Source organism: Panthera pardus, unplaced genomic scaffold, assembly GCF_024362965.1.
Source record: "Panthera pardus isolate Hobbes unplaced genomic scaffold, ASM2436296v1 HiC_scaffold_20, whole genome shotgun sequence".
Taxonomy (NCBI): Eukaryota; Metazoa; Chordata; class Mammalia; order Carnivora; family Felidae; genus Panthera; species Panthera pardus.
Window position 1 is genome coordinate 17869239 of NW_026526766.1, and position 23275 is coordinate 17892513.

General features: G+C 42.2%; 1 protein-coding gene across 3 annotated transcripts in view; it reads left to right on the forward strand.

Annotated features, from left to right (window-relative positions):
* The window catches only part of PCSK5 (proprotein convertase subtilisin/kexin type 5), a 444612-nt gene that overhangs the window by 300162 nt on the left and 121175 nt on the right, over nt 1–23275 (forward strand). For 2 of the 3 annotated variants that reach the window (XM_053907817.1, XM_019463577.2), the window contains exons 18-20: nt 1107–1204; nt 1638–1767; nt 2321–2436. In XM_053907817.1, coding sequence (XP_053763792.1) covers nt 1107–1204; nt 1638–1767; nt 2321–2436 — 344 coding nt within the window. Of the gene's footprint in view, nt 1–1106; nt 1205–1637; nt 1768–2320; nt 2437–5669; nt 8343–23275 lie in introns of those variants that run through there. The other variant, XM_019463578.2, reaches the window with a different exon arrangement.

The window sequence follows — 23275 nt, forward strand, 5'->3', positions numbered from 1 at the left end:
GCAACGTTCTTTTCTTCCAGTTCTCCAGAAAGGGAAGGGATTTTCTTTCACTGGCTTTTTAAAACATCTCTCCCCGGCCAGTAAGATCTGTGAATGAGAGTCCACATTCAGTTACGCTGCCCTCTGTCTCCTTGAACCTGCCTGCCTTTGCCTCGGAGGCTTTGAGGCTTGATCGTTTTGCCTCAAGAGCCCTGTAAAATTGTAAATCGTGGCTAAGCAACAAACACAGAAAAATAGGTACGCACACAGTACCGGAAGGAAGTGGATTAAAATGTTAACAGGACTGTTTGGGATCCTTTTTCATCTATGTTTGTTCTTTCCAAATTTATTAAGCATAGGGAAAAATCAATTTTACTTTTCCAAGTTAGTATGATGCAAATACAAAGCACAGTCAAATAAGATGTGAACTGGAGAATGTAAGGAGTCCAAGGGGATAAAAAAACTCTATGACCCTGTTGCTTAGATACCCATCTTCTAGTATCTTCTATTTGGTGACATAGCATTACCAACCCTAATGTATAGTTCTAATCACACTATTCAGTGAGCAATATTTATATATTAAATGTCATAAATTACGTTTTAAGAACCAACCTGTAGACCACGGAAACTATCATAACTGATAGAAATTAGGAGGGAGAAAACAATATGCATTCCCCATTCAACATTCTGGCAATTTAATACCCGAGCCGAAATCAAGAGTCGGACGCTTCCCTGCCTGAGCCACCCGGGCGTCTCTACAAACCAGCTTTTGGATTTATGATGCAGCAGGTCTGGGCATCAAAGCTGTCAGACACATTGTTCGGCAGTGAGTTTTGTCAGTAAAATCTTTTCAAGAACATCCGGGCTGTAAGTTGTGGAGCAAAGAAGGAATGTGTCAGCCCAGTCTGACAATTAAGAAAATGGTCCCCAGAACTTGCAGCACGTGTAGAGGCTAAAGACCTCAGTGTCGGCAGCGGGAGGGGAGAAGAGCAGGGTACAGGCTATTTCCCCTGCTTTGAAGCTTTGCTTTCCTTGGGGGTCGGGGGGAGGGGACTGTATTTGTTGTGTGTGGAGCTGGGGAGTCCGCCTGGGTGCCTTGATCACAGCGTCTGTGTCTGTGTCTCCAGCCTGCAGGGATCACAGTGTTCCATCACCTGTGAAGACGGGCAGTACTTCAATGGCCAGGACTGTCAGCCCTGTCACCGCTTCTGTGCCACCTGTGCAGGTACTTGTCCCCCCCCCCCCCCCCCATCTTTTCGTTCACTCCTCGGGCTCTGGTTGAGCTCTTACTGATTTGTTCTCGGCCATCACTCATACACGCCCACTGGCTGGCTGTAAAGCAAACGCTGGAGAAGCATGTTCCCTTCCAGCCAGCACGCCTGCATATATTGTCACGGCAAGTTCTCATCTTCCTTCCGCCCTCCTGGAGACACTTAAATATATCCCAGGGAGATCCCCTCCTCTTTTCAAAGCCGTTGGAGGTTTTGGGCAAATGGAAGTGTTTCATTTCGGTTTAAAACGGGAGTGGGTTTTGTTCCCCCCCCCGCCCCCCGCCAAAGAAGGCAAGGCAAAGCGCAACAGTTCCATTTGTAACCGAGCAACTACAAATGAAAAGTACACGTTTTGTTTCTGTTCGCTGCGTTCGTCTGGCTTTTCAGGGGCGGGCGCCACCGGGTGTACAAACTGCACCGAGGGCTACTTCATGGAGGACGGGAGATGCGTGCAGGCCTGTAGCACCAGCTATTACTTGGACCCCTCTTCAGAGCACGGATACAAATCCTGCAAGAAGTAAGTGGGCCCGCCCCCTTCAGCCCGAGCCCTCGGTCCCTGGGTCCTTATTTGACCCCCTCCGTAAATCATACGAAACAGAATTACTAACCGTGAGCGAAGGTTCCAACATCTACCTGTGGACACTGCCCTGCAGCTTTAACCCAGCTTCCATGTAACATTCTTTGTTTTCCTCGCAGGAGCGCTTAACACCTTTAAGGTAGTATTTCTGTGCCAAGTACGTGCGTCCTCCCGTTTAAAATCACACACCCAGGGCACCTGGGTGGCTCAGTCATTAAGCATCTGACTTCGGCTCAGGTCGTGATCTCATGGTTCACGAGTTTGAGCCCCATGTCAGGTGAGCTCGAGCCCCACTTTGGGGGAGCCCCACTTCTCTCTCTGTCTCTCTCTGCCCCTCCTAGGATTCTCTCTCTCCACCTGTCACTCGTGCCTCCTCTCTCTCTCTCAAGAATATTTTTTAAAAATTTTTAAACTTCATTGAGAGGTTGATGGCTAACGTCTTTTCTTGTACCCAATGTATGAAAGGACGATGCATTCTACATTTTCCCCACAGATGTGATGCCAGCTGTTTGACATGCAATGGTCCGGGGTTCAAGAACTGCACGAGCTGCCCCAGTGGGTATCTCTTAGACCTTGGGACGTGTCAGATGGGAGCCATCTGCAAGGACGGTGAGTACAGACTGCTCATTTTGATCCTCTGAGCAAAGGGTCACCTTTTAATATTGACATCTAATACATTTCCACTCAAAGAAACTATCAAGCGTTAGACGAACATGCCCAATATCTTGTTGGCATTCATCTGTCTTGAACTCACACCTACAGTGGGTTTGGGTTTTGGTTCATTTCTTTCAATTAAAAGAAGAAATGAATCACCTATATAGTTCTACTGGCCAAGAGGGCACCAGGTAGCTCTTTTCAATTAGCAAACTTTGTGTTTTGGTTTTTTTTTTTACATTTTAGAGTTTTAGGTTCACAGCAAAATTAAGCAGGAAGTACAGAGAGATCCCATACATGCCCTGACTCCCCAACCCGTGACACACACACACACACACACACAACCTCGCCCACCATTAGCCTTCTCTACCACAGTGGTTACCTTTGTTGTAATCAATGAACCTTCATTCACACACCATTATCACCCAAAGTGATACCCGAAAGATATACTTTGGATATCACCCAAAGTCCTTAGTTGACATTAGGGCTCACTCTTGGTGTTACACATTCTAGGAGTTGGGAAAACTGTATAAGGACATGAACCCACCATTATGGATACAGGACACCATTATGGATACAGGATACAGTGGCATACAGGACACTTTCACTGCCCCAAAAATCCACTGGGCTCTGCCTTTCCCTCCCTTCACCCCTCCTCCTTCCCCCCAGAACCTACTAGTTTTTTCTTACTGTCTCCATAGATTTACCTTTTCCAGAATATCATATAGTTGGAATATGCAACCTTTCTCAACTCGTCTTTTCATGTATTTATTTCCCATCTTCCACCATATGTGCTTTTGATCAGATTTTTTTAATACCATGTATATGAAGATTTGTAGCCTGCATTTTATACTAAGCATTAGACAAACATTATCCTTTGTTATCACAAAGTTCTCTGACACTTCAGTTTTAACGACAGCATAAAATTCTATCACGGGACGATGCCGCTTGATTGCCATTCCCTTTATTTGGATCATTTAAAATGTTGATACGTAACAATCAAACGGTATCTGAATACTTCACTAAGCCTGTGGGGTAAGGAATTAATGATAGAGCCAAGTAGAGAACTTAAGACTTCTAAATGTTGGCTCACTTTTCTTCTCTCTCCACACACGCTTCTCAACCAAAATGCTGGGACCACACACCTTCTGCAAAGAGTCACAGTAAATTGGTTTTGGTTTTGGGGTGCTGTCTGGGCATGGATATTTTTAGAAGCTTCTCAAGTGTTTCTAATGTGCAGCCAGGTTTGGGAACATTTTGCTGTTCCATTCCCCCTGACAACGTGACAAATGCCAAGCCCTCTCCTATTTCTAGCCTCAGTTTCCCCAGTCGGAAGTTATTCCGACTTCAGCATTTTGTGAACTTTGACTCTGTATAATTCACATGGAGGGGGCCCTAACATTGGAGCCTGACGCCTTATGCAGACACGCAGCTCAATGACACAGAAAGCATTTTGAACCATCGTTATTTTTAAACACCTATGGATTGTTATGAAAATAGAAAAAATAAAATTTTAAAGTATGCATTTGGAACAGTCTTCCCGGACAAGAGCACTTCCCTTGGTTTACTATTTGCCTTCCTCTGAATGGGCGCTCTTCTAGAAATTTCACAACAGGTACAACAGTGCTCTGGTTGAGAGAATGTGGATTCAGAATTACTGTCGCTCATTTCTTGGGCTCCAGATCTTGGGCAGGTGATAAACTTCTCTGGGCCTCACTTCCCCCATCTGTAAACATGAGGAGGCTAATACTATTGACCTGGTCTGCTTATTCTAAAACTTCCCATTAGGAATTTCAAAAAGATGTCAAAAAGAACCAGGCAGCTGATAGCACCTATAGAACATGATTGATGGTCTCATTTCCTCGGAGCATGATAGGTGACTTTGTGTCTTCATAGCTTTTTGACTATAGGATGGGTCCAACCGGGACAGACCCAGTCAGGCTCTGTGTTCTCACCACACGACACGGGGACAGAGGGCTGGGGTGAGGGCATCCCAGGGACCATGTAAGTATCACTTTTTGCTTAAAACCATGGTTCCCTTATAGCTGGATGTGACCAGAATTTTTAAGTTAGTAACAGAAAACAGAGGAAGATCCACGGTCGCTTGAAATTTTCACCTGTAGCATCTGGTACCAGGCCTGGCCACGTCTGTGATGCTTTTACCTGCCTTCTTTAAACCACGGTAAACGTGGGGATGAGTTGTGCCAACTGGCACTTTGGTAGGAGTGGAGTGTCAGGATCGTGGGCAAGAGTAGAAAGTGAAGAACCATCATTTGCAAGGCGTCCACTTTCAGATCAGCTAAATAATGAGATCACTGATGGCTCACCGGGCTTTTCAAATCACTTGGCAGTTGCATTCAGGGATTCGTGATTTAGTCTCTCTCACCTGTCATATTTCAATGATTCTAAGACACACTTTTTTTTTTTTTTTTTTTTTTACATTTTAACATCTCTGAAATCAGATGCATCTTATAATTTATGCCCTTGACTTAGTCGCAGTGATGTCTAGCCGACTGAGTTAGGTGTGCGGTTGCTACTTCTTGTGTTGAATTCAACGGGAGTTCAGAAGCGCTTCGAAAAATGAAACGATTGTTTACTATCAAAGGAAGAGTTTTTGCCATAAGCACAGAAACACAACAGCCTGGTTACATAACGAATATTTAACCTTGCGCTAAAAAATAACACCATAGTTATATAACTAATATTTAACGGACATTTCAAGAGGGACAAAATTAATATTCTAATATTGATGAGAATGTAATAAGAAGCATGTTTTTTTCTGGGCAGAGCTTAAAATGGGGGTGCATCTTACATCCAGGGTCTTGGATTCAATGAAATATAATATAAATGACGGTATACTCTCTGCTCTGGGTAATTCTGAGAAGAAAAAGTCCTTGCTTATGTTATTATTGATTTCTAATTTATTCTTTTTTCTAACCTTTTTTTTTTCCTTTCATAAATGACACCAATCACACTTACCATTGGACTGCCATCTCTCTCCTTGAAAAACAATGGTATTGACTGAAATCACTTTGAGTGGACCAAATTTCCTCCTTGGTGACTGTTTCTCAATGATCTCTTCCACTCCCCCAATCTGCCTCTCTGGCCAATCACAACCTTCTTCCGTGTGTACATCATGCTGCTCTCGTCCTCAACTCCCCCTCGGTCTTGCTGACTTCCTGGAAAAGCCACGGAAGAATCCTGGGCCGAAGGAGGCTTCTGTATGCTAGTGAAAAAGAACAATCTGTGCCAACGGAAGGTTCTTCAACAACTTTGCTGCAAAACATGTACATTCCAAGGCTGAGCTGCGATCCTAGATTTCTTTGTTCCTGTAGACTTATAGATTACTCCATATTATTATTAAAAAGAAAAAAAAAAACAAGCAAAAAAAAAAAAAAAAAGCAAGCCACCTCTCTCTTTTTTGCTCTCTTTTTCTCTCTCTCTCAAATTTGTGCAGGGAGATGGTGAACTGTTTTGTCAGAACTTAAATGGAAAAAAAAAAAAAAATAAACCTACAACAAGCCTACCTTTTATAACTGGGTGTTTAGTGCTAAACAGCCAGAACCACAGAGACAGTATTGTATGACCAAAGCATTTGATGCCAAAATTTGACGTTAAAGTAATGATTTGATTTCCTGCCCTGGTTTTGAAGGTCCATTTTTTTTTCCCCCTTTGCATTTACTTGCTTGTTTCCCCTTTGAGATGCCTAAAAATACCTTTCAAAAACATCACAAGAGCAGACATAGATCAGAATCAAAGAGAAAGCTCTTGCCTGTGTCATTTTTCATGCGTGAGTCCACTGTTGGGGGAAATGGCACAAAACTGGACCTGAGGGCGTTCAGAACATCCCGCGGAGTTGTGTTCAGTGTCGTTTTGTCTTAGTTTTTCACAGTTGAACGTTGATACTTTTCCACACATAATTGACTGCGTGCATTATGTGCTGGTTTTGGCGTTTGACTCACGCGATAAGTCTGCTCCACTGGTTTCATCAGATAGATTTGCTGCTACTGGCTTTTCCATTGCCGATTGGGTGATTTTACACACAGCTGGTCAAATGGGATCACTCTCTACGATCAGATTGGTGATGGACAGAAAGCAAAGTTACACCAAATAGCTGAGACCGATCCAGCTCCCCTGAAATCTGGAGTGTTCACTCTGTGGACCCCTGCCCAATCTCTTGGTGCTATCTGGCCATTATCCCCATAGCATTTTTTTGTTTGTTTGTTTTTAAAGGCCATCAGAAATTCCATTTATTGCGATGGGAAGCATTTTGGATAGGATGCGGGAAATTTCTTCCTTGAGTCCAAAGTTTCTAAAAGGTCCTGTATTTTTTAAGAAATGGAATTATTTAAATACTATTTAAGCTCGTGCCCAAGTTGGCCGGGCAATGTTTCTCAATGGTGCTTATTAGAAGTTTTATCATTTTGTCATTTTAAGAAAATAAAACTGGAAATTGAATATGGGTGGCATGATTGTACCCTCCTGGTTCTGTTATTTCCCACTCCTCTGTCCCTCTTCTAACTGTGCTATGTTACATCTGTCCACTGGATGTCAATGAGATCATGTGTTTTCTTGGAAATCTTCTCACCGGTTTTCTACAAACTCCTAAACAACATCCTGGAATCTAGCAGACTGAATTTTGTGAAGACTATTTTGGATCAGTGGTTAGAAATGATGCCGGATAGATCTTTTTACCGATTCTGAGTTTCTCTGTTTAGGGGAGGATAGACTCATAACAAGTTTCTTCGTTTTTCACATCAGAGCTCCATTGGTGACCTCATTTGCTTTGGGAGTGACCGGCCATCTTACAGGCTTTATTCTTTTGACAGCCTCCCTTCCAAGATATCACTAGGCCTCACAGCTGAGAACAGGGATGATATCCATACAGATTATTTGGGGAAGGAGCTGGGAAGTGATGCGAAGGTCCCCACCCACACAACAGGCTAGTGAAAAGCCGACCTTGAAAACAGTCATTCCTAGACATCAAAGTCATTACCTGACCATAGGTGATTAATTATAGTCTAATGACCCTCTTCACAGCATTGTAGTGATACTGAGTCACCTAGTGATTCATAAGTAACTAGGGAATCAACGGATTTTGCCGACCACCTTTCGTTTTTGTAACACTGCAGCAGGCCCTTCTGACCTGAAGAAAGTAAGTCCATCCAGGGTATGGCGTATAGAGCCTTACATTTAAAGGCACAGTCTCTACATGGACAAATGTTAGCGCAAGCCTAAAGCAAGAGCGGGCAGATGGCAAAACCAGATTTGCCTGCAAAGGAATCCATTTTACTGAACCAGCCCATACTGCTTGAGGCACAAACTTACTATGATCGGAGAGATAAAAACCATGCCTGTGTTCTTAGACAAATAACCGTCAAAATGACAGCCAAATTCGTCGGGGTCCACCGATGTACCTGTTCCATTCCCCACTGACCATGCAGGCACACGTCACGGAAATACTGGTCTAACTGCTAGTGTGTTACTGCCTCGTTTATCTACAGAATATTATTAACTAGAACATAATGCTTTCAAAGTTTAAGTTAATGTTATATATTATGTATAAATATATATATTCATAATGAGATATATGGAATGGATAGTACAAAGTTTGGAGACCTAACAAATGCTCTAACCTTCTAGAGACAAAAGTCCTATCTTCTGTTTTCTTTTGTCTTTTCATTTTGAATTAGTGATCCACTGTTAACTCCAAATCCACTTTTACTGAAAAATACTGTACATGTGTAAAATGTCCAGTTGTTTTTTTGTAAAATATAGCAGAATGATTGTAATTGATACTGGCCCAAATCAATGTTATTCCATATTTTATTTTTTCTATTAAATTAACCTAAGTTCCTGTTTATCTGATCTGTTCCTACCCACGGGTAACTGTCTCTGAGAGGGCGAGAGAAGGAGAAACGTCTGTTTCCACCTGTGGCCACATAGAAGCTGAATATAAAGGATGGAAGTAAATGGATCATCCGAAGGTCAGAAAAGAAAGGGCAAGCCGAGGAAAGAGCTGAAAAGGAGAGACAGAGTAACGGCAGTATAAGAAAGGAAGAGGTTAGACTCGGTCCTGAGCGGATGTTAATTCCCATTTTCAGAAAGCCAGCTGGTGGGGAGGGGAACTGTAAGAACTTGGTGTCCAGACCCACACTGAGGTCTGTACTTTTTAGCAGCCTGTGCAGATGGTCCAGTATCTGGGCCATCTAAGCGCGCCCTTTCCCTGGGCTTCCCCCCGGGGTGTGGACTACTGCATACCCACCAGTGTGCGTGTGGAGGGGTAAGGACCCAGGGGCTGGACACAAGTAGGTGGGGAATGTGAAGCTTTGAAAGGGGAGAAGGCCTCACTCAATTTTCTGATATTCTATGTAAAATTGACCGTGGCTGTAGCCCGGGAAGCCTAGAAGGTAACTTAGTCTAAAATACATCTCCCGTACGTGCCACAGGGTGAGACTGTATGGCTTATAGATCTTTGAGAACCTTCCTTGAGATGCAGACACGAGCTTTGAGATGTCAGTGCCCTGCCTCTTCGGCAGAGAAAGGAGACATCAGTGAAAACAAGATCCAAGTTGAGCTCCAGTTAGGTTTAAAGGGATACTAAACGGTGTAAGAGAGCTCCACTGTCATGAAATCCCATTATGAGAATGGCGGGGCTGCGGGAGGGAATGAATTTTATTGAGCGCTTACTAGGTACCGCCCAGTGTGGGAGTATAGAGTGTATGCATGCTAATGTAAACTTCCTGAACTCTCACAAAAAACTCTCAAGCAGAGCTATGCCCTGTTTACACAGTAATCATTACCTTCTGTTTACAAACAAGAGAGCTGAGACCGATGGGCTTGAAATAAATTGGGATTACGTAACCAGACACAGCAACTAAAATTCAACAGCGAGACAGTGAACGTTCACTAGTGAATTCTAACTCTCAAACGAATGCGACACTAAGGTACTAAGCTCAGACAGGCAGAATTCCTTTGACTTGAACCGATCAGGGTGAAGTTCCTAGAGTCAGCGCAACTAGGATTGGTCCTTGGGAGCTATGGCTGAGGCTTAGCTGAGCAAGGAGGAGTGTTTAGCAGCACGCTTGGTATTGAAGAGATGGTTCGGAGTAGCAAGTCAACTGTTTGCATGGCTTCATCTAGTGGCTACATTGCTCCCAAGAACAGTGATCCGACATCTGATGGGTTAGTCAGGAAGGATCTACATTTCTACGGCTTTCCAAAAGATGAGCAGTGTGGCCCATCCTCAGCCCCCACACCTGTGGCAGACCTTCCTAATCACCAGTATCCATCTGGGGATTGATCAGACTTGCCTCTCTTTCCGCGCCCCATCCCTGCCCCAGTGTTAGGGGGGGCCTAGCATCATGCTGCCGATCTCTTCTGTCAGACTCCTTGTTTTCCCACCCAACCGTCTACTCTTCACTTTGAGGCTCCAGCCAACTGAGTACAAGTGGATATCAGGCAGCTAAAAGAGAAGGGGGCACGTCTTATTAACTGCTTTCATACCATCATTCGGTCTCCTGCAAAGAGCAATGACAGATGGCAGTGCGATGAATAATGGAGAAAATCAGAGGCAGCTGTAAACTATGACCCGGCCACTTTAACACTCCCTCCTCCTTCCGTCCTCTAATGCAAAATGGTAGAGGGAACTTAAAGGCCAGCTGCCGCTTGACCTCACCTGGCCCAGGCTGGGCCCTGGGCCCCCAGTCAGGATACGTCAGTGACAGAAAGTAGAAACCTGCTTCTGGTCGACAGCCATGCCCAAACGTTTTCGCTGTTGCCAACCCGTAAAATCTTAAGTTCTCGGCAGAATACTTTGGAGCTGGCGACAAACTCCCCAGGGCATAGCCAAGATGGACCTCATTTCCCTGTGGCTCGTTGGAGCCAGGTAGCACTAGACGCGGGACTGTGAGGTACATGAGCATGTCCCCCCTTCATCAGGAGAGGTGAAGATCTGTCCCAGAGTCAATCTTGGGCAAGAAGGATACAGTTACGCAATACCCCGGCATCTCAGAGGGCCAGTCTGGGAACGGGGAACGCTCGCAGTTCCTTTCCGCCCTAACTGCGGAGGACTGAGAAGGATACTTGCCTTATTACTGAAGCATTTTCTTACACGGTCTTCTCTCTAAAGGAGGCCATTTTGAGGGCGATTGCTGCTTTTTCCAAGCCGGGTATCGATCAACCAAAGATATTTTGAATCCCCACTTTGAAAAATTCCCGGAAACGTTTCCTGGGGCCTAAAGTGTACGATTTTTTTTTTTTTTTTTAATTTTAGGAAAGAGTACGTTATTTTAAGAATATGCTCGAAGGCTGACCGAGTTTTACTTTAGGGAAAACTAAAAGTTTTGTTTCATTTTGGCTTTCATTTGGCCCACACAAACTCAGAGGCCTATGGAGATACTTAGCAAGATTCACAGCTAGTAAAGGGTGGGGCTGGGACTGGAGCCCACAACCTCAACCTTCTGCACAATACTGCCTCCTTTTGAAGAATGCCAGGAAAAAAACAAGCCCAGCCCGTATTACATACACCGATGGGGTTAAGAGCCTTTCTCAAGAGCGGGTAGGAGACACAAGAGATCCCTGGACTTGGCTTTTTCTCTTCATGAGCTCAGGTTAATTGCTTCCATAAATAATAAGTCCCTGTGGTCCTTCTCGCCCTCTACAAGCTTATAGTCTAATGGGGAGCACAGACACAAAAATACGAAGCTATTTACGTGCCTTAAAAAGGGCGTAAAAATATCGTGGGGGAGTCCAGAGGAGCAAACTCACTTTACCAGTTAAGTGCTCAACGTTCCATACCCTTGCATTACAAGCTTTCTCAGGGGCATCCAAAAATAGCGTGCTCCATTAAAAATACTATTACCTTGGGGTGCCTACGTGGCTCAGTTGGTTAAGCGTCCGGCTTCTTCTCAGGTCGTGATCTCATGGCTCCTGAGTTCAGGCTCCACACTGGGGTCTGTGCTGACAGTTCGGAGCCTGGAGCCCACTTCGGATTCTGTGCCTCCCTCTCTCTCTGCCCTTCCCCCGCTCTCTTTTTCACCTACTCTCTCTCTCTCTCAAAAATAAGCATTAAAAAAAGATTTTAATACAGTTGCCTCGAAATACGCAAATTCAGGTGATATTTTAATTAAATACCTACAAAATGCAACATGTCAAAACTAGACCATTACAACTCAACTCTTAAGGAACCACAACTCTTAAGGAATTGGGGTGCCCGGGTGCCTCAGTCAGTTAAGCGTCCAACTTCGGCTCAGGTCATGATCTCGCCATCTGTAAGTTCAAGCCCGCAGCGGGCTCTGTGCTGAGAGCTCAGAGCCTGGAGCCTGAGATTCTGTGTGCCTCTCTCTCTGCCACTCCCCTACTCTCTCGCGCTCTCTCTCTCTCTCTCTCTGTCAAAAATAAAGAAGCATTAAAAAACAAAAAAGAAACCACATATAATTAATTTAATGTAGGATAAAGGTAATTTAAATATGTTTGACATGACGTGGGACTTACAGAGGCGGGAAAACCTACGATCTGTTGGGATCTTAATATAACTCTGCAAAGGAGGGAGAAATTCACTATTCATGCTAGGGGTGGGGAGTTAGATTTATATATATTCCTCATCTCTTCCCTCAAGATTTCTACCTGTAGCTCCAAATAGCTACTTGACATTTCCCTTCAGATAGCTAACAGGCATCTCAAAATTAACATGTCCCAGACAGACTTCAGATTCCTGAATCTCCTTAATATCATCACCAAATGTCTCCCACCCCATTCATGGTATTACAACCCAGCCACCCAGTTGCTCAAATCCAAAATCTTTTTTCTTTTTTTTTTTGTCCCCAAATCCAACCCATTAGCAGGGTCCCATTAATCACGCCTTTCCAATAGATCTCTAAATAGTCCATAGTTGTAATTATGGGTCAAGCCGCCATTGTCTCTGTCCAGAACGACTGCAGGAGCCTCGTAAGGAGGCTCCCTGTTTCTCTTCCCTCCTTTCTTTTTCTCTCCAGCCCCATCCGCTCTCCACAGGGAGAGCAGAGCTGCTATTACAAACACAAAATCAGATTTCGCCTCTTTCTTCCTATTTCACTCGAAGTCACATCTGAACTCCTTACCTGAGCTCTTTCTCATCTCCTTTCTTGCCGCTTCCCCCTACTTATCGCGTTCCAGTCATAATAACTTTTTGTTCTTCAAACCAAGCTAGCATGTTTGTGCCCCAAGACCCCTGCCCTTCGCCCGGCTGGTTTCTTCCCATCCTGCGGGTCTCAGTTCAAAAATAGCTCCCTTGGAAAGCAGTTCCCTCAACCACTCACCCCACGCCTGCCCACCTTTTCTGGTCTTTTCATGGCACGTATCACAACCTGACATTCTACGGTTCCTTTGCTTGTTTACGGTCAGTCTCTCCCAGTAGGATGTCAGCACAGTGCAAGCTGGCGCTCTGTCCATCTTATTCACAGCCATAGCTTGTAGGCGTAGCACGGTGCCTTCCCTGCCTGATCAACGTTCGCAAAATGGATGAATAAAAAGGCTAAAGTAAGAAACGGCATTTGACCTGAATCTTGAAGGATAAGCGGGAATTTGTAAGTCAGTGAAGGTGAGGATGTTGAAGAAGGATTCTTGAGAGAGAACCAGTTCGAAGGGCACAAAACCATTAAAGTGTCTGTGGACAGGGATGGCAAGGAGGGGGCAGGGTAGGCACTGGAGGCAGAGAATGGAGACAGTGGAGGGCAACTTGTAAAATACTGTGGAGGGGCTGGTGCCCTCCTCCCCTCCCCTTGACAGAGTCCTCAACCCTCTTTTCAGAGAGGCTAAATGACGTGCTCAAGGAGACCGTGTTCGGGGCGCCTGGGTGGCTCAGTCGGTTGGGCATCCGACTTCGGCTCAGGTCATGATCTCGCGGTCCGTGAGTTCGAGCCCCGCGTCGGGCTCCGTGCTGACAGCTCAGAGCCCAGAGCCTGTTTCGGATTCTGTGTCTCCCTCTCTCTCTGACCCTCCCCCGTTCATGCTGTCTCTCCCTGTCTCAAAAATAAATAAACGTTAAAAAAAATTTTTTTTTTTTTTTTTTTTAAATAAAAAAGGAGACCGTGTTTGCTTCGGTCCCTGGAGGACTGACACCTACACTGAGCCAGCTAAATGAAAGGACAGGGTGCTAAGCACAGCTCAGCTGTCAAAATAGCTCACATGAGAGGAGGCAGCCCATAGCTTCTCTTCACTGTGATATCCATGGCCAGAGCAACATATTCGGCAAGGCCTGTTTGCAAGATGATACTCAGGGACAAGAGCTTGCTCAGAATCCTCTTTTCCTTCTAAGGAAAAAAAAAAAAAAAGCAAACCGAAACACTTTGCCCTCCAAATCATCACCAGAGGAGAGTGAAAGGAAAGAAAGTGATATGCTCGTCCCTTTCTTCCCTAACGATGAAAACAATGAGAACTCCCACACGTGAAGTGCTTCCGTGGGCTGTTCTGTGCTGCTTGCTTCGTATGGGTTATTCCACTCAGGACCCTGAATAGCCCGATTTTATCCTCTTTTTACAAATGGGAAAGTGGGTGATGTAAATGCCTAAGGCACCCCGGGGATAAATGGAAGATCTGGGATTAATTTAGACCCAGACAATCTGATATCAGAATCTCCAGGAGAAATACAGGAGCCAAGGAAGATGTCTGTGAAAACAGCCTTCGGGCTATGACCACGGAGCTCGCATGAGGATTAAGGATTTTAACTGGTGACGTCTTTCAGGGCCCCCACTATCTCTTGTGAATAGAGCAGCATCCACCCAAGACTACGCACCACGACCGTACGTGGCACTTTCTGTGACCAAGCCAGGAGTGGGCAACTCGACACGTTCCTTTTTCCTTCCAATCTATTCCACACAGGAGCCAGAGTGCTCTTTCTAAAAATTCAAAGCCCACATGAGGCTCTGCTGTTTAAAACCCTCCCATGGCTTCCCATTTCCCCTTGGATAAGGTCAGCCAGAGGGAGAAGCAGAGAAGGCAGAGGGGAGAATTCGATTCAGGATGTGAGGACTTGACTTATGGTCACTGGTTTGAAGATGAGGAAGGGAGCTGCGAGACAAGAAATACCTGCAGCCTCTAGAACTGAGGACAATTCCCAGCCATCAGGTGGCAGGAAACAGGGACCTCAGTCCTGAATTCTGCCGTCGCTATGAATGAACTTGGACCAGACGCATCCCTAGAGCCTCCAGAAAGAATGCAACCTGTGATACCTTGTTTCCAACCTTGAAAACCTGGAGCAGAGGAGGAGCTGAACAGTTGTGCCCAGACGTATGACCTACAGAAGTGCGAGATAATAAGTCGGTGTTGACGTAAGCCATAAAAAAAAAAAAAATAGGTAACCTGTCACAGCAGCCATCAAAAACTAGTACATATTTGTGTACCTTTATAGCTGACGTCTGAGGGGCAGGCTTCCGGTTTGTCACACATTCAGGGACCTACTCAGATGTACTCCCGAGACAGAGGCTGGTGAATGCCACCTTTGCATTCTACCTCTGCCTTACTCCAGGTGGCTGGTATCTCTGGGAAAGGAACTTGTCCACTTGTCTGGTGCCCTGATTTGGGCAACTGCCACCCAGGGGACAGCTCTAGATCATGTGGCTATGGTAGCCACCGGCACTTCTGCTTGGAGTCTCAAAGGCCTGGGTATATTTGCATCATTTAAACGCTGTTGTCTGAGGGTCTGGCTTTCAATCCTCAATCCCAGAGGCACAGGAGATCCTCCCCTTTGGGACCCTGACAGCTCTCGGTACACCCTGAACTTTTGAGATTTACTAAAAGTGAAATAGGCTGCTCAGCCAATCAGAGATCTGAGAAACAACCGAGACCTCAGGCAGGATTGAATGATAAAGTTCATCTCCTACACAAGACCACTCCTTCAAGACTAGGAAGGCGGCTGTTGTATCTTATGCAGAGAAACCAACACAGAAAGTCAAGAAAATGAAGAAGGAGAGTCACATGTTCCAAATGAAAGAACAAGATAAAATATCAGGAAAAGCCCCTAATGAAATGGAGGTAAGTGATTTCGCTGATACAGAGTTCAAAATAATGTTTATAAAGATGCTCGCCAAACCGGGGAGAAGGATGGATGAAGACAGTGAGAACTTCAATAAGGAGATTGAGAAAAATATATGAGATTACCCGTAGAAGTCACACAGCTGACGAATACAATAACTGAACGAAAAAATCCAACAGAAGGGCTCAACAGCAGACTAGACGAAGCAGCAGAATCAGTTAACTCATAGGGCAGGGGAACTCAGACAATTATAGCAGCAAAAAATGAAAACACACACACAAATGAAGATACCTTAAGGAATTTACAGGACACTATCAAATGGATCAACATTTGCATCACAGGACTCTCAGAGGAAAAATAGCAAGCAGGAGAGCAAGGACCAGAAAACATACTTGAAGAAGAAATGGCTGAAAACTTTTCTAAACTGAAGAAGGAAACAGGCACCCAGATCTAGGAAGTGTCGAGAGTTTCAGATAAGATGAACCCAAAGAGACCCACACCAAGATGCGTTACAATTAAAGAGTCAAAACTTAAAGGCAAGGAGACGATCTTCAAAGCAGCAAGAGGAAAACAAGGGACATACAAGAGAACTCCATAAGACCATCAGCAGACTTTTCAGCAGAAACTCTATAGGCCAGAAGGGAGTGCCATAACATATTCCGAGTGCTGAAAGAAAAAAAAAAAATTTCCAACCAAGAATACACTACCCAGCAATGTTGTCATTCACAACTGAAGAAGCGACAAAGAGTTTTCCAGACAAGCAAAACCTAAATTGGCCTTAAAAGAAATGGGGGTGCCTGGGGGGCTCAGTCTGTTAAGTGTCCAACCCTACATTTTGGCTCAGGCCATGATCTCACAGCCCGTGGGATTGAGCCCCGTGTCAGGTTCTGTACTGACATAAATATACGGTAAAATTTAGAATATCTAATGTTGTTAAGATGGTGAATTAATCACTTATGAAGCTGGCGTGAAGGGTAAAAGACAAAAGTAGTAAAAATAACTATAACAGAAATAATTAGTTAAGGGATACGCAAGATAAAAGTATGTAAATTGTGGGGCACCAGGGTGGCTCAGTCTGTTGAGCGTCTGACTTTGGCTCAGGTCATGATCTCGCGGTTTGTGAGCTTGAGCCCCACATCAGGGTGTTGGTGCAGAGTCTGCCTCAGATCCCCTGTCCCCCTCTTTCTGCCCCTCCCCTGCTTGCCCTCTCTCGCTCTCTCAAAAACAAAGAAAAACATTGTTAAAAATAGAAGTAAATTGTGACATCAATAACAAATCATGGCGGGGGTGGGGGGGAGGTAGAATGTAGAGCTTAGGATCTGTTTAAACTTAAGTTATCATCAACTTAAAATAGATTATTTAAATATAAATTGTTACCTAAGGCTGTATGTAAGCATCACAATAACCACAAAGCAAAAATCTATAGTATTGAGGGAGTATATATAGTATAGAGGGAGAAAAGAATCAAAACACACTAACCACAGAAAATTACCAAACCACACAAGAGCAAGAGAGAAAGGACTAGAAAAACTACAAAAGGGCCAGAAAACAATAACAAAATGGCGATAAGTATATACCTATCAACAATTACTTTAAATATATACAGACTAATTCCTTCAATCATAAGTCAGAGAGTGACTGAATGGATAAGAAAATAAGACGAAGCTACGTGCTGCCTACAAGAAACCCACTTCAGGTGTAAGGGTGCGTACAGGAAGTGAAGTTATAGAAGAAAAATATCCCATGCAAATGGAAACCAAGAAAAAAAAAAAAAAGCTGAGCTAGCTACATTTATATCAGAGAAAATAGATTCCAAAACAAAGGCTGCGAGGAGAGACAAGCCCATTACATAATGATAAAGGAATCAACCCAACGAGAGGATGTAACGTCTGTTAATATTTGTGCACCCGACATAGAGGCCCTTAAATATGTAAAGCAAGTATTAAGAGACCTAAAATGAGAAACGCAATACAATAATGGTGGAGAGTAGCAGAAGACCACAAGAGACTACTAGGAACAATTACATACCAACCAACTGGACCGACTCTGAAAAAATGGACAAATCCCTGGAAACTAACAGCTTACCAAGAATGAATCACGCAGAAACAGAAGAGCTCAACAGACCAATTACTAGCAAAGAGGTTGAATCAGTAACCAAAAATCTCCCTACAAAGAAAACCCCACGACCAGACTGCTTCGCTGACGCGCGGTATGCAATTTTTTAAGATTTAATACTAATCCTTCTCGAACTCTCCCCAAAAATAGAAAAGGGGGGAATGCTTCCAAACCCATTTTATGAAGCCAGCATTGCCCTGATAACAAACCAGACAAGGACTCCACTGAAAAGAAAATTACGGGTTCATCTTCCTAAAGGGCATAGATGCAGAAATCCTCAACAAAATACTAGCAGACTGAATTCAACAACACGTTAAAAGGATCATACACCATGACCAAGTGGGATTTACTTTAGGCGTGCAAGTAGGACTTAACATCTACGAATCAATTAATATGATTCACCACTTTAAAAAAAAAAAACAAAGGATAAAAAAATCATACTTCAATATATGCATAAAAAGCATTTGACAAAATTCAACATGCACTTCTGATTAAAACTCTCGACAGAGTGTAGAAGGAACATTACCTCAACATAATAATGTTTATATATGACAAGCCCACATCTAACATCAGACACAATGTTGCAAAGCTGAAAGGTTTTCCTCTAAGATAAGAAAGAAGACAGGGTGCCCACTCTCATCACTTTCAGCGAAGGTGGTATCGGAACAATTAGGCGAGAAAAAAGAAATAAAAGGCGTTTGAATGGAAAGGAAGAAGTAAAACTGCCACTATTTTCATTTATTATATAATATATTGAGAAGAACCCTGAAGACTCCACCCCCAAAACTTTGGAACTAAAAGCCAAATTAGGTAAAGTTGCGGTATATAAAGTCAATATACATAAATATATTGCATTACTTTGCACTAATAATGAAATGATAGAAACATTAAGAAAATAATCTCACTTACAACTGCCTCAAAAAGAATAAAACTCCTAGGAATAAATTCAACCAAAACTTTTATGCTGAAAACTATAAGACATTGATGAAAGGGATTGAAGAAGACACGAATAAACGGAAATATATCCTGTGCTCATAATATCAAAGATTAATATCGTTACCACTGACCATACTACCCAAGCAATTTACAGATTCAGTGCAATCCCTATCAAAATTCCAACAGCATTTTTCACAGAACTAGAACAAGCAATCCTAAAATTTGTACAGGAGCACAAAAGATCGCCAGTAGCCAAAGCAAGCTTGAGAAAGAACGCAGCTGAAGGCATCATGCTACCTGATTTCAAACTGCATTACAAAGCCGTAGTAATTAAAAGAGTATTGTATTCCCATAAAGGGCAGACATAAAAGTCAATGGAACAGAACAGGGAGCCCAGAAATAAACCCACGCTTGTATGGTCAATTATATTCTGACAAGGGGCCAAAGAATATGCAATGTTTTGAGAAGAGGACAGTCTCCTTAACAAATGATGTTGGGAAAACTAGATGGCCACCTACAAAATAAAAAGACTGGACCACTTGCATAAACCATACACAAAAACTCAAAATGGATTAAAGATTTGAATGAATGTAAGACCTGAAACAATAAAACTCCAAGAAGAAAACATAGGTGGTAACTTCCTTGCCATCAGTCTGGGCAATGATTTTTTAATCTAATACCAAAAGCAAGGACAGCAAAAGCTAAAATAAATAAGTGGGACTACAGAAAACTAAAACTCTTCTGCACAGCAAAGGAAACCATCAACAAAATGAAAAGACAACCTACTGAGTGACTAAAGGAGAGAAAATATTTGCAGATCATATATGTGATAAGAGGTTAATATCCAAAATACATAAAGAACCCCTACAACTTAATAGCAAACCCCACACAATCCAATTAAAACATAGGCAGAGGACCTGATTAGACATTTCTCCCAAAGACCTATAGATGGCCAACAGGTACATAAAAAGCTACCCATCATCACTAATCATCAAGGAAATGCAAATGAAGACCACAATGAGGTATCACCTCACAGCTGTTCAAATGGCTTATCAAAAAGACAGGAAGTAACAAGTGTTGGTGAAGAGGCAGAGAAAAGAGAACACATGCCCTGTTAGTGGGAATGTACACTGGTACAGCTACTACGGAAAACAGTATGGAGGAGCCTCAAAAAAATTAAAATAGAACTACCATATGATCCAGCAATGCCATGTATGGGTATATAACTGAAAGAAATGAAATGACTAACTCCCTCATGTTCATTTCAGCATTATTTGCAATAGCCAAGATATAAAAGCCACCGAAGTGTCCGTTGATGGATGAATGGATAAAAGAAATGTGGTATAACAGACAAGAGAATATTATCCAGCATAAAAAAGAAGGAAATCTTGCCACTTGTAACGACATGGATGGACTTTTAGGGCATTCTACTAAGTGAAAGAAGTCAGATAGGAAAAGACAAATACGGTATATTCTCACTTATATGTGGAAAATCAAAAAGAAAAAGATGAAAAAAAGAATCATGGATGTAGAGAACAAATTGGTGGTTCCCAGAGGTAGGGGGTGGGAAAATAGGTGAAGGGGATCAAAAGGTACAAACTTCCAGTTATAAAATAAGTAAGTCATGGGGATATAATATATATCATGGTGGCCATAGTTAATAACACTGCGGTGCATATTTGAAAGTTGCTAAGAGTACATCTCAAAAGTTCTCATCGCAAGGAAAAAAACAGTTTTATATATGGTGATGGGTATTAATTGCACTTACTGTGGTGATCGTTTTGCAATATATACAAATGTAAAACATTATATTGTATACCTGAAACTAATATTATGTCAATTAAGCCTCAACATTTTTAATAAAAATTTTTAATTATAAAAAAAGAAAACTAATACAATTAGACCAGACCCACTCAATCAGAATATGTGCTTTTGCAAGATTCTAAGATAATTTGTGAGCATATCAAAGTTTAAGAAGCCCTGTCACAGATGGGTACTTCTTTCCTGAATTTGAGATGCCTTCTCTTGATTTACATTTACTGAAAGCCACTACTGCAAACTTCATGTTCTTAAATAGTGGACGCCCAGGAATTAGGCAACTGAGTACCAGCCCTTGGCTGGCCATTAACTAGGAGGGCTGCGGCAAGTTAACAGCACTTTTTTTTTTTTTAAAAGCACTTTTTTTTAAAAAAAAAAGCACCTACTGAACAGCTAGAATGTTCTGATCCCCAGCCTGTAAGCCCGATCAACCAGAGCTATTAGGCTGAAGAGGTGTATTGGCAATTTGTTTATAGGCTCCCTAAACTGGCTTTCAGCAGTCAAGCAGGAAACAAAGCGTGCCCATGCATACTTAAATAACCCAGCCATTTCTTAACAAAATAGTAGCAAACTGAATTCAACAGTACATTAAAAGGATCATATACTATGATCAAGTAGGATTTGTTCCAGGGATGCAAGGATGGTTCAATATCACAAATCAATCACCATGATATACCACCTTAGCAAAAGATAAAAATCATGTGATCATCTCCATAGATGCAGAAAAAGGAACTGATAAAATCCAACACCTTTTCCCAATACAAACAATGTAGGTATAGAGGAACCAGATCTCAACACAATAAAGGCCGTATATAACAAGCCCACAGCTAACATTATACTCAACAGTGAAAAGCTAAAAGCTTTTCCTCTAAGATCAGGAATAAGACAATAGTAAGAATACTTACTCTTACCGCTTTTATTCAACATACTATCGGAAGTCCTCATCATAGAAATCGGACAAGAGATAAAAGGCATCCGAATTGGCAAAGCCATAGTGAAACTGTCATTATTTGCAGACGACATGATAGGATAGATAGGGGACCTAAAGACTCCACCAACAACCATTAGAATAAATGAATTCACTAAACCTGGAGGATACAAAATATTCAGAAATTTGTCACCTTTCTATATTGTAATAATGAAGTAGCTGAAAGAGAAATTAAGAAAACAATCCCCTTATTAAGGAGTGCACTTGCTGTGATGAGCACATGTTGTATAGAAGTGTTGGATCATTACATTGTGTATCAGAATCTAATATTACACTATATGTTAATTAACTGGAATGAAAATAAAAACTCAAGGGGAAAAACCCCAATATACAATTGCATCAAACAGAATAAAATACCTAGGAATAAATTGAACTATGGAGGTAAAAGATCTATACTCTGAAAACTATGAAATATTGATGAAAGAAATTAAAGATACAAATAAATAGAAAGATATACTATATTCATGGATTGAAAGAATATTGTTAAAATGTCCATACTACCTAAAACAATTTATGATTTAAATGTAAACCCAAACAAAATACCAATGGCATTTTTCACAGAATTGGAACAAATAATCTCCATTTTTTTTTTTATGGAACCATGAAAGACTCTGAATAGCCAAAGCAATTTTGAGAAAGAAGAATGAAGCTGGAGGCATTGCACTTCCTGATTTCAAGCTCTACTATAAACAATATGGTATTGGCACAAAAACAGACAAACGAATCCATGGAAGAATTGAGAGTCCAGAAATAAATCCACACGTATACAGTCAATTAGCTTATGGCAAAGGAGGTGAGAATATACAATGAAGAAAAGACAGTCTCTTTAATAAATGGTGTTGGGAAAACTGGACCACTACGTGAAAGAGAATAAAATTGGACCACTTTCTTATGTCATATACAAAAATAAATCCAAAATGCATTAAACGTTTAAGTGTAAGACCAGAAATCATAAAACTCCTGGAAGAAAATATAGGCAGTAAGCTCTTTGACATCAGTCTTAGCAATATATTTTTTTGGATCTGTCTCCTCAGGCAACAAAAGCAAAATTAAACAAATGAAACTGCATCAAGCTAAAAAGCCTTTGCAGAGCCAAGGAAACCATCAACAAAACAAACAACCTGCTTAATGGGAGAGGATATTTGCAAATGATCTAACCAAAAGGGGTTAATATCCAAAAAATGTAAAGAATCCATACAAATCAATAGCCCCCCCAACAAAGTCCAATTTCTCACAAAAGAAATCACAGACAGCAGACACATGAAAGCGTGCTCCACATTTCTAATCATCAGGGATAAGCAAATCAAAACTATGAGATGTACCTCACACCTGCCAGAATGACTAGTATCAAAAAGATAAGAAATAACAAGTATTGGTAAGGATGTGGAGAAAAAGGAATCCTCACGCAGTGTTAATGGGAATGCAAAATGGTGTAGTCACTGTGGAAAACAGCATAGACGTCCCTCAAAAATAAAAATAAAAATAGAACTACCACGTGATCCAGCAATTCCACTTCTGGGTATCTATCCAAAGAATAGGAAAGCACTAATAAAAAGTATATACGCACTGCTATGATTTTTGCAGCATTATTGAAAATAGTCAAGATATGAAATCAACTGAAGTTTCCATTAATGGCTAAATGGAGAAAGAAAATGTGGTACAAGTGTACAATGGGACAGTACTTATACATAAAAAAAGAATGAAATATTGCCATTTGGGACAAAATGGATGGACCTAGATGGTACCATGCTAAGTGAAACAAGTTGGAGAAAAGCAAATACTGTGTGATTTCACGGATCTGGGCAATCTAAAAACAAACAAAACAGACTCAAATACGGAAAACAATCTGGTGGTGGCCAGTGGGAAAGGGGGGTGGGGGTGGGAGAAACGGGGAAGGGGACAAAAGGTAGACGCTTCCAGTTATA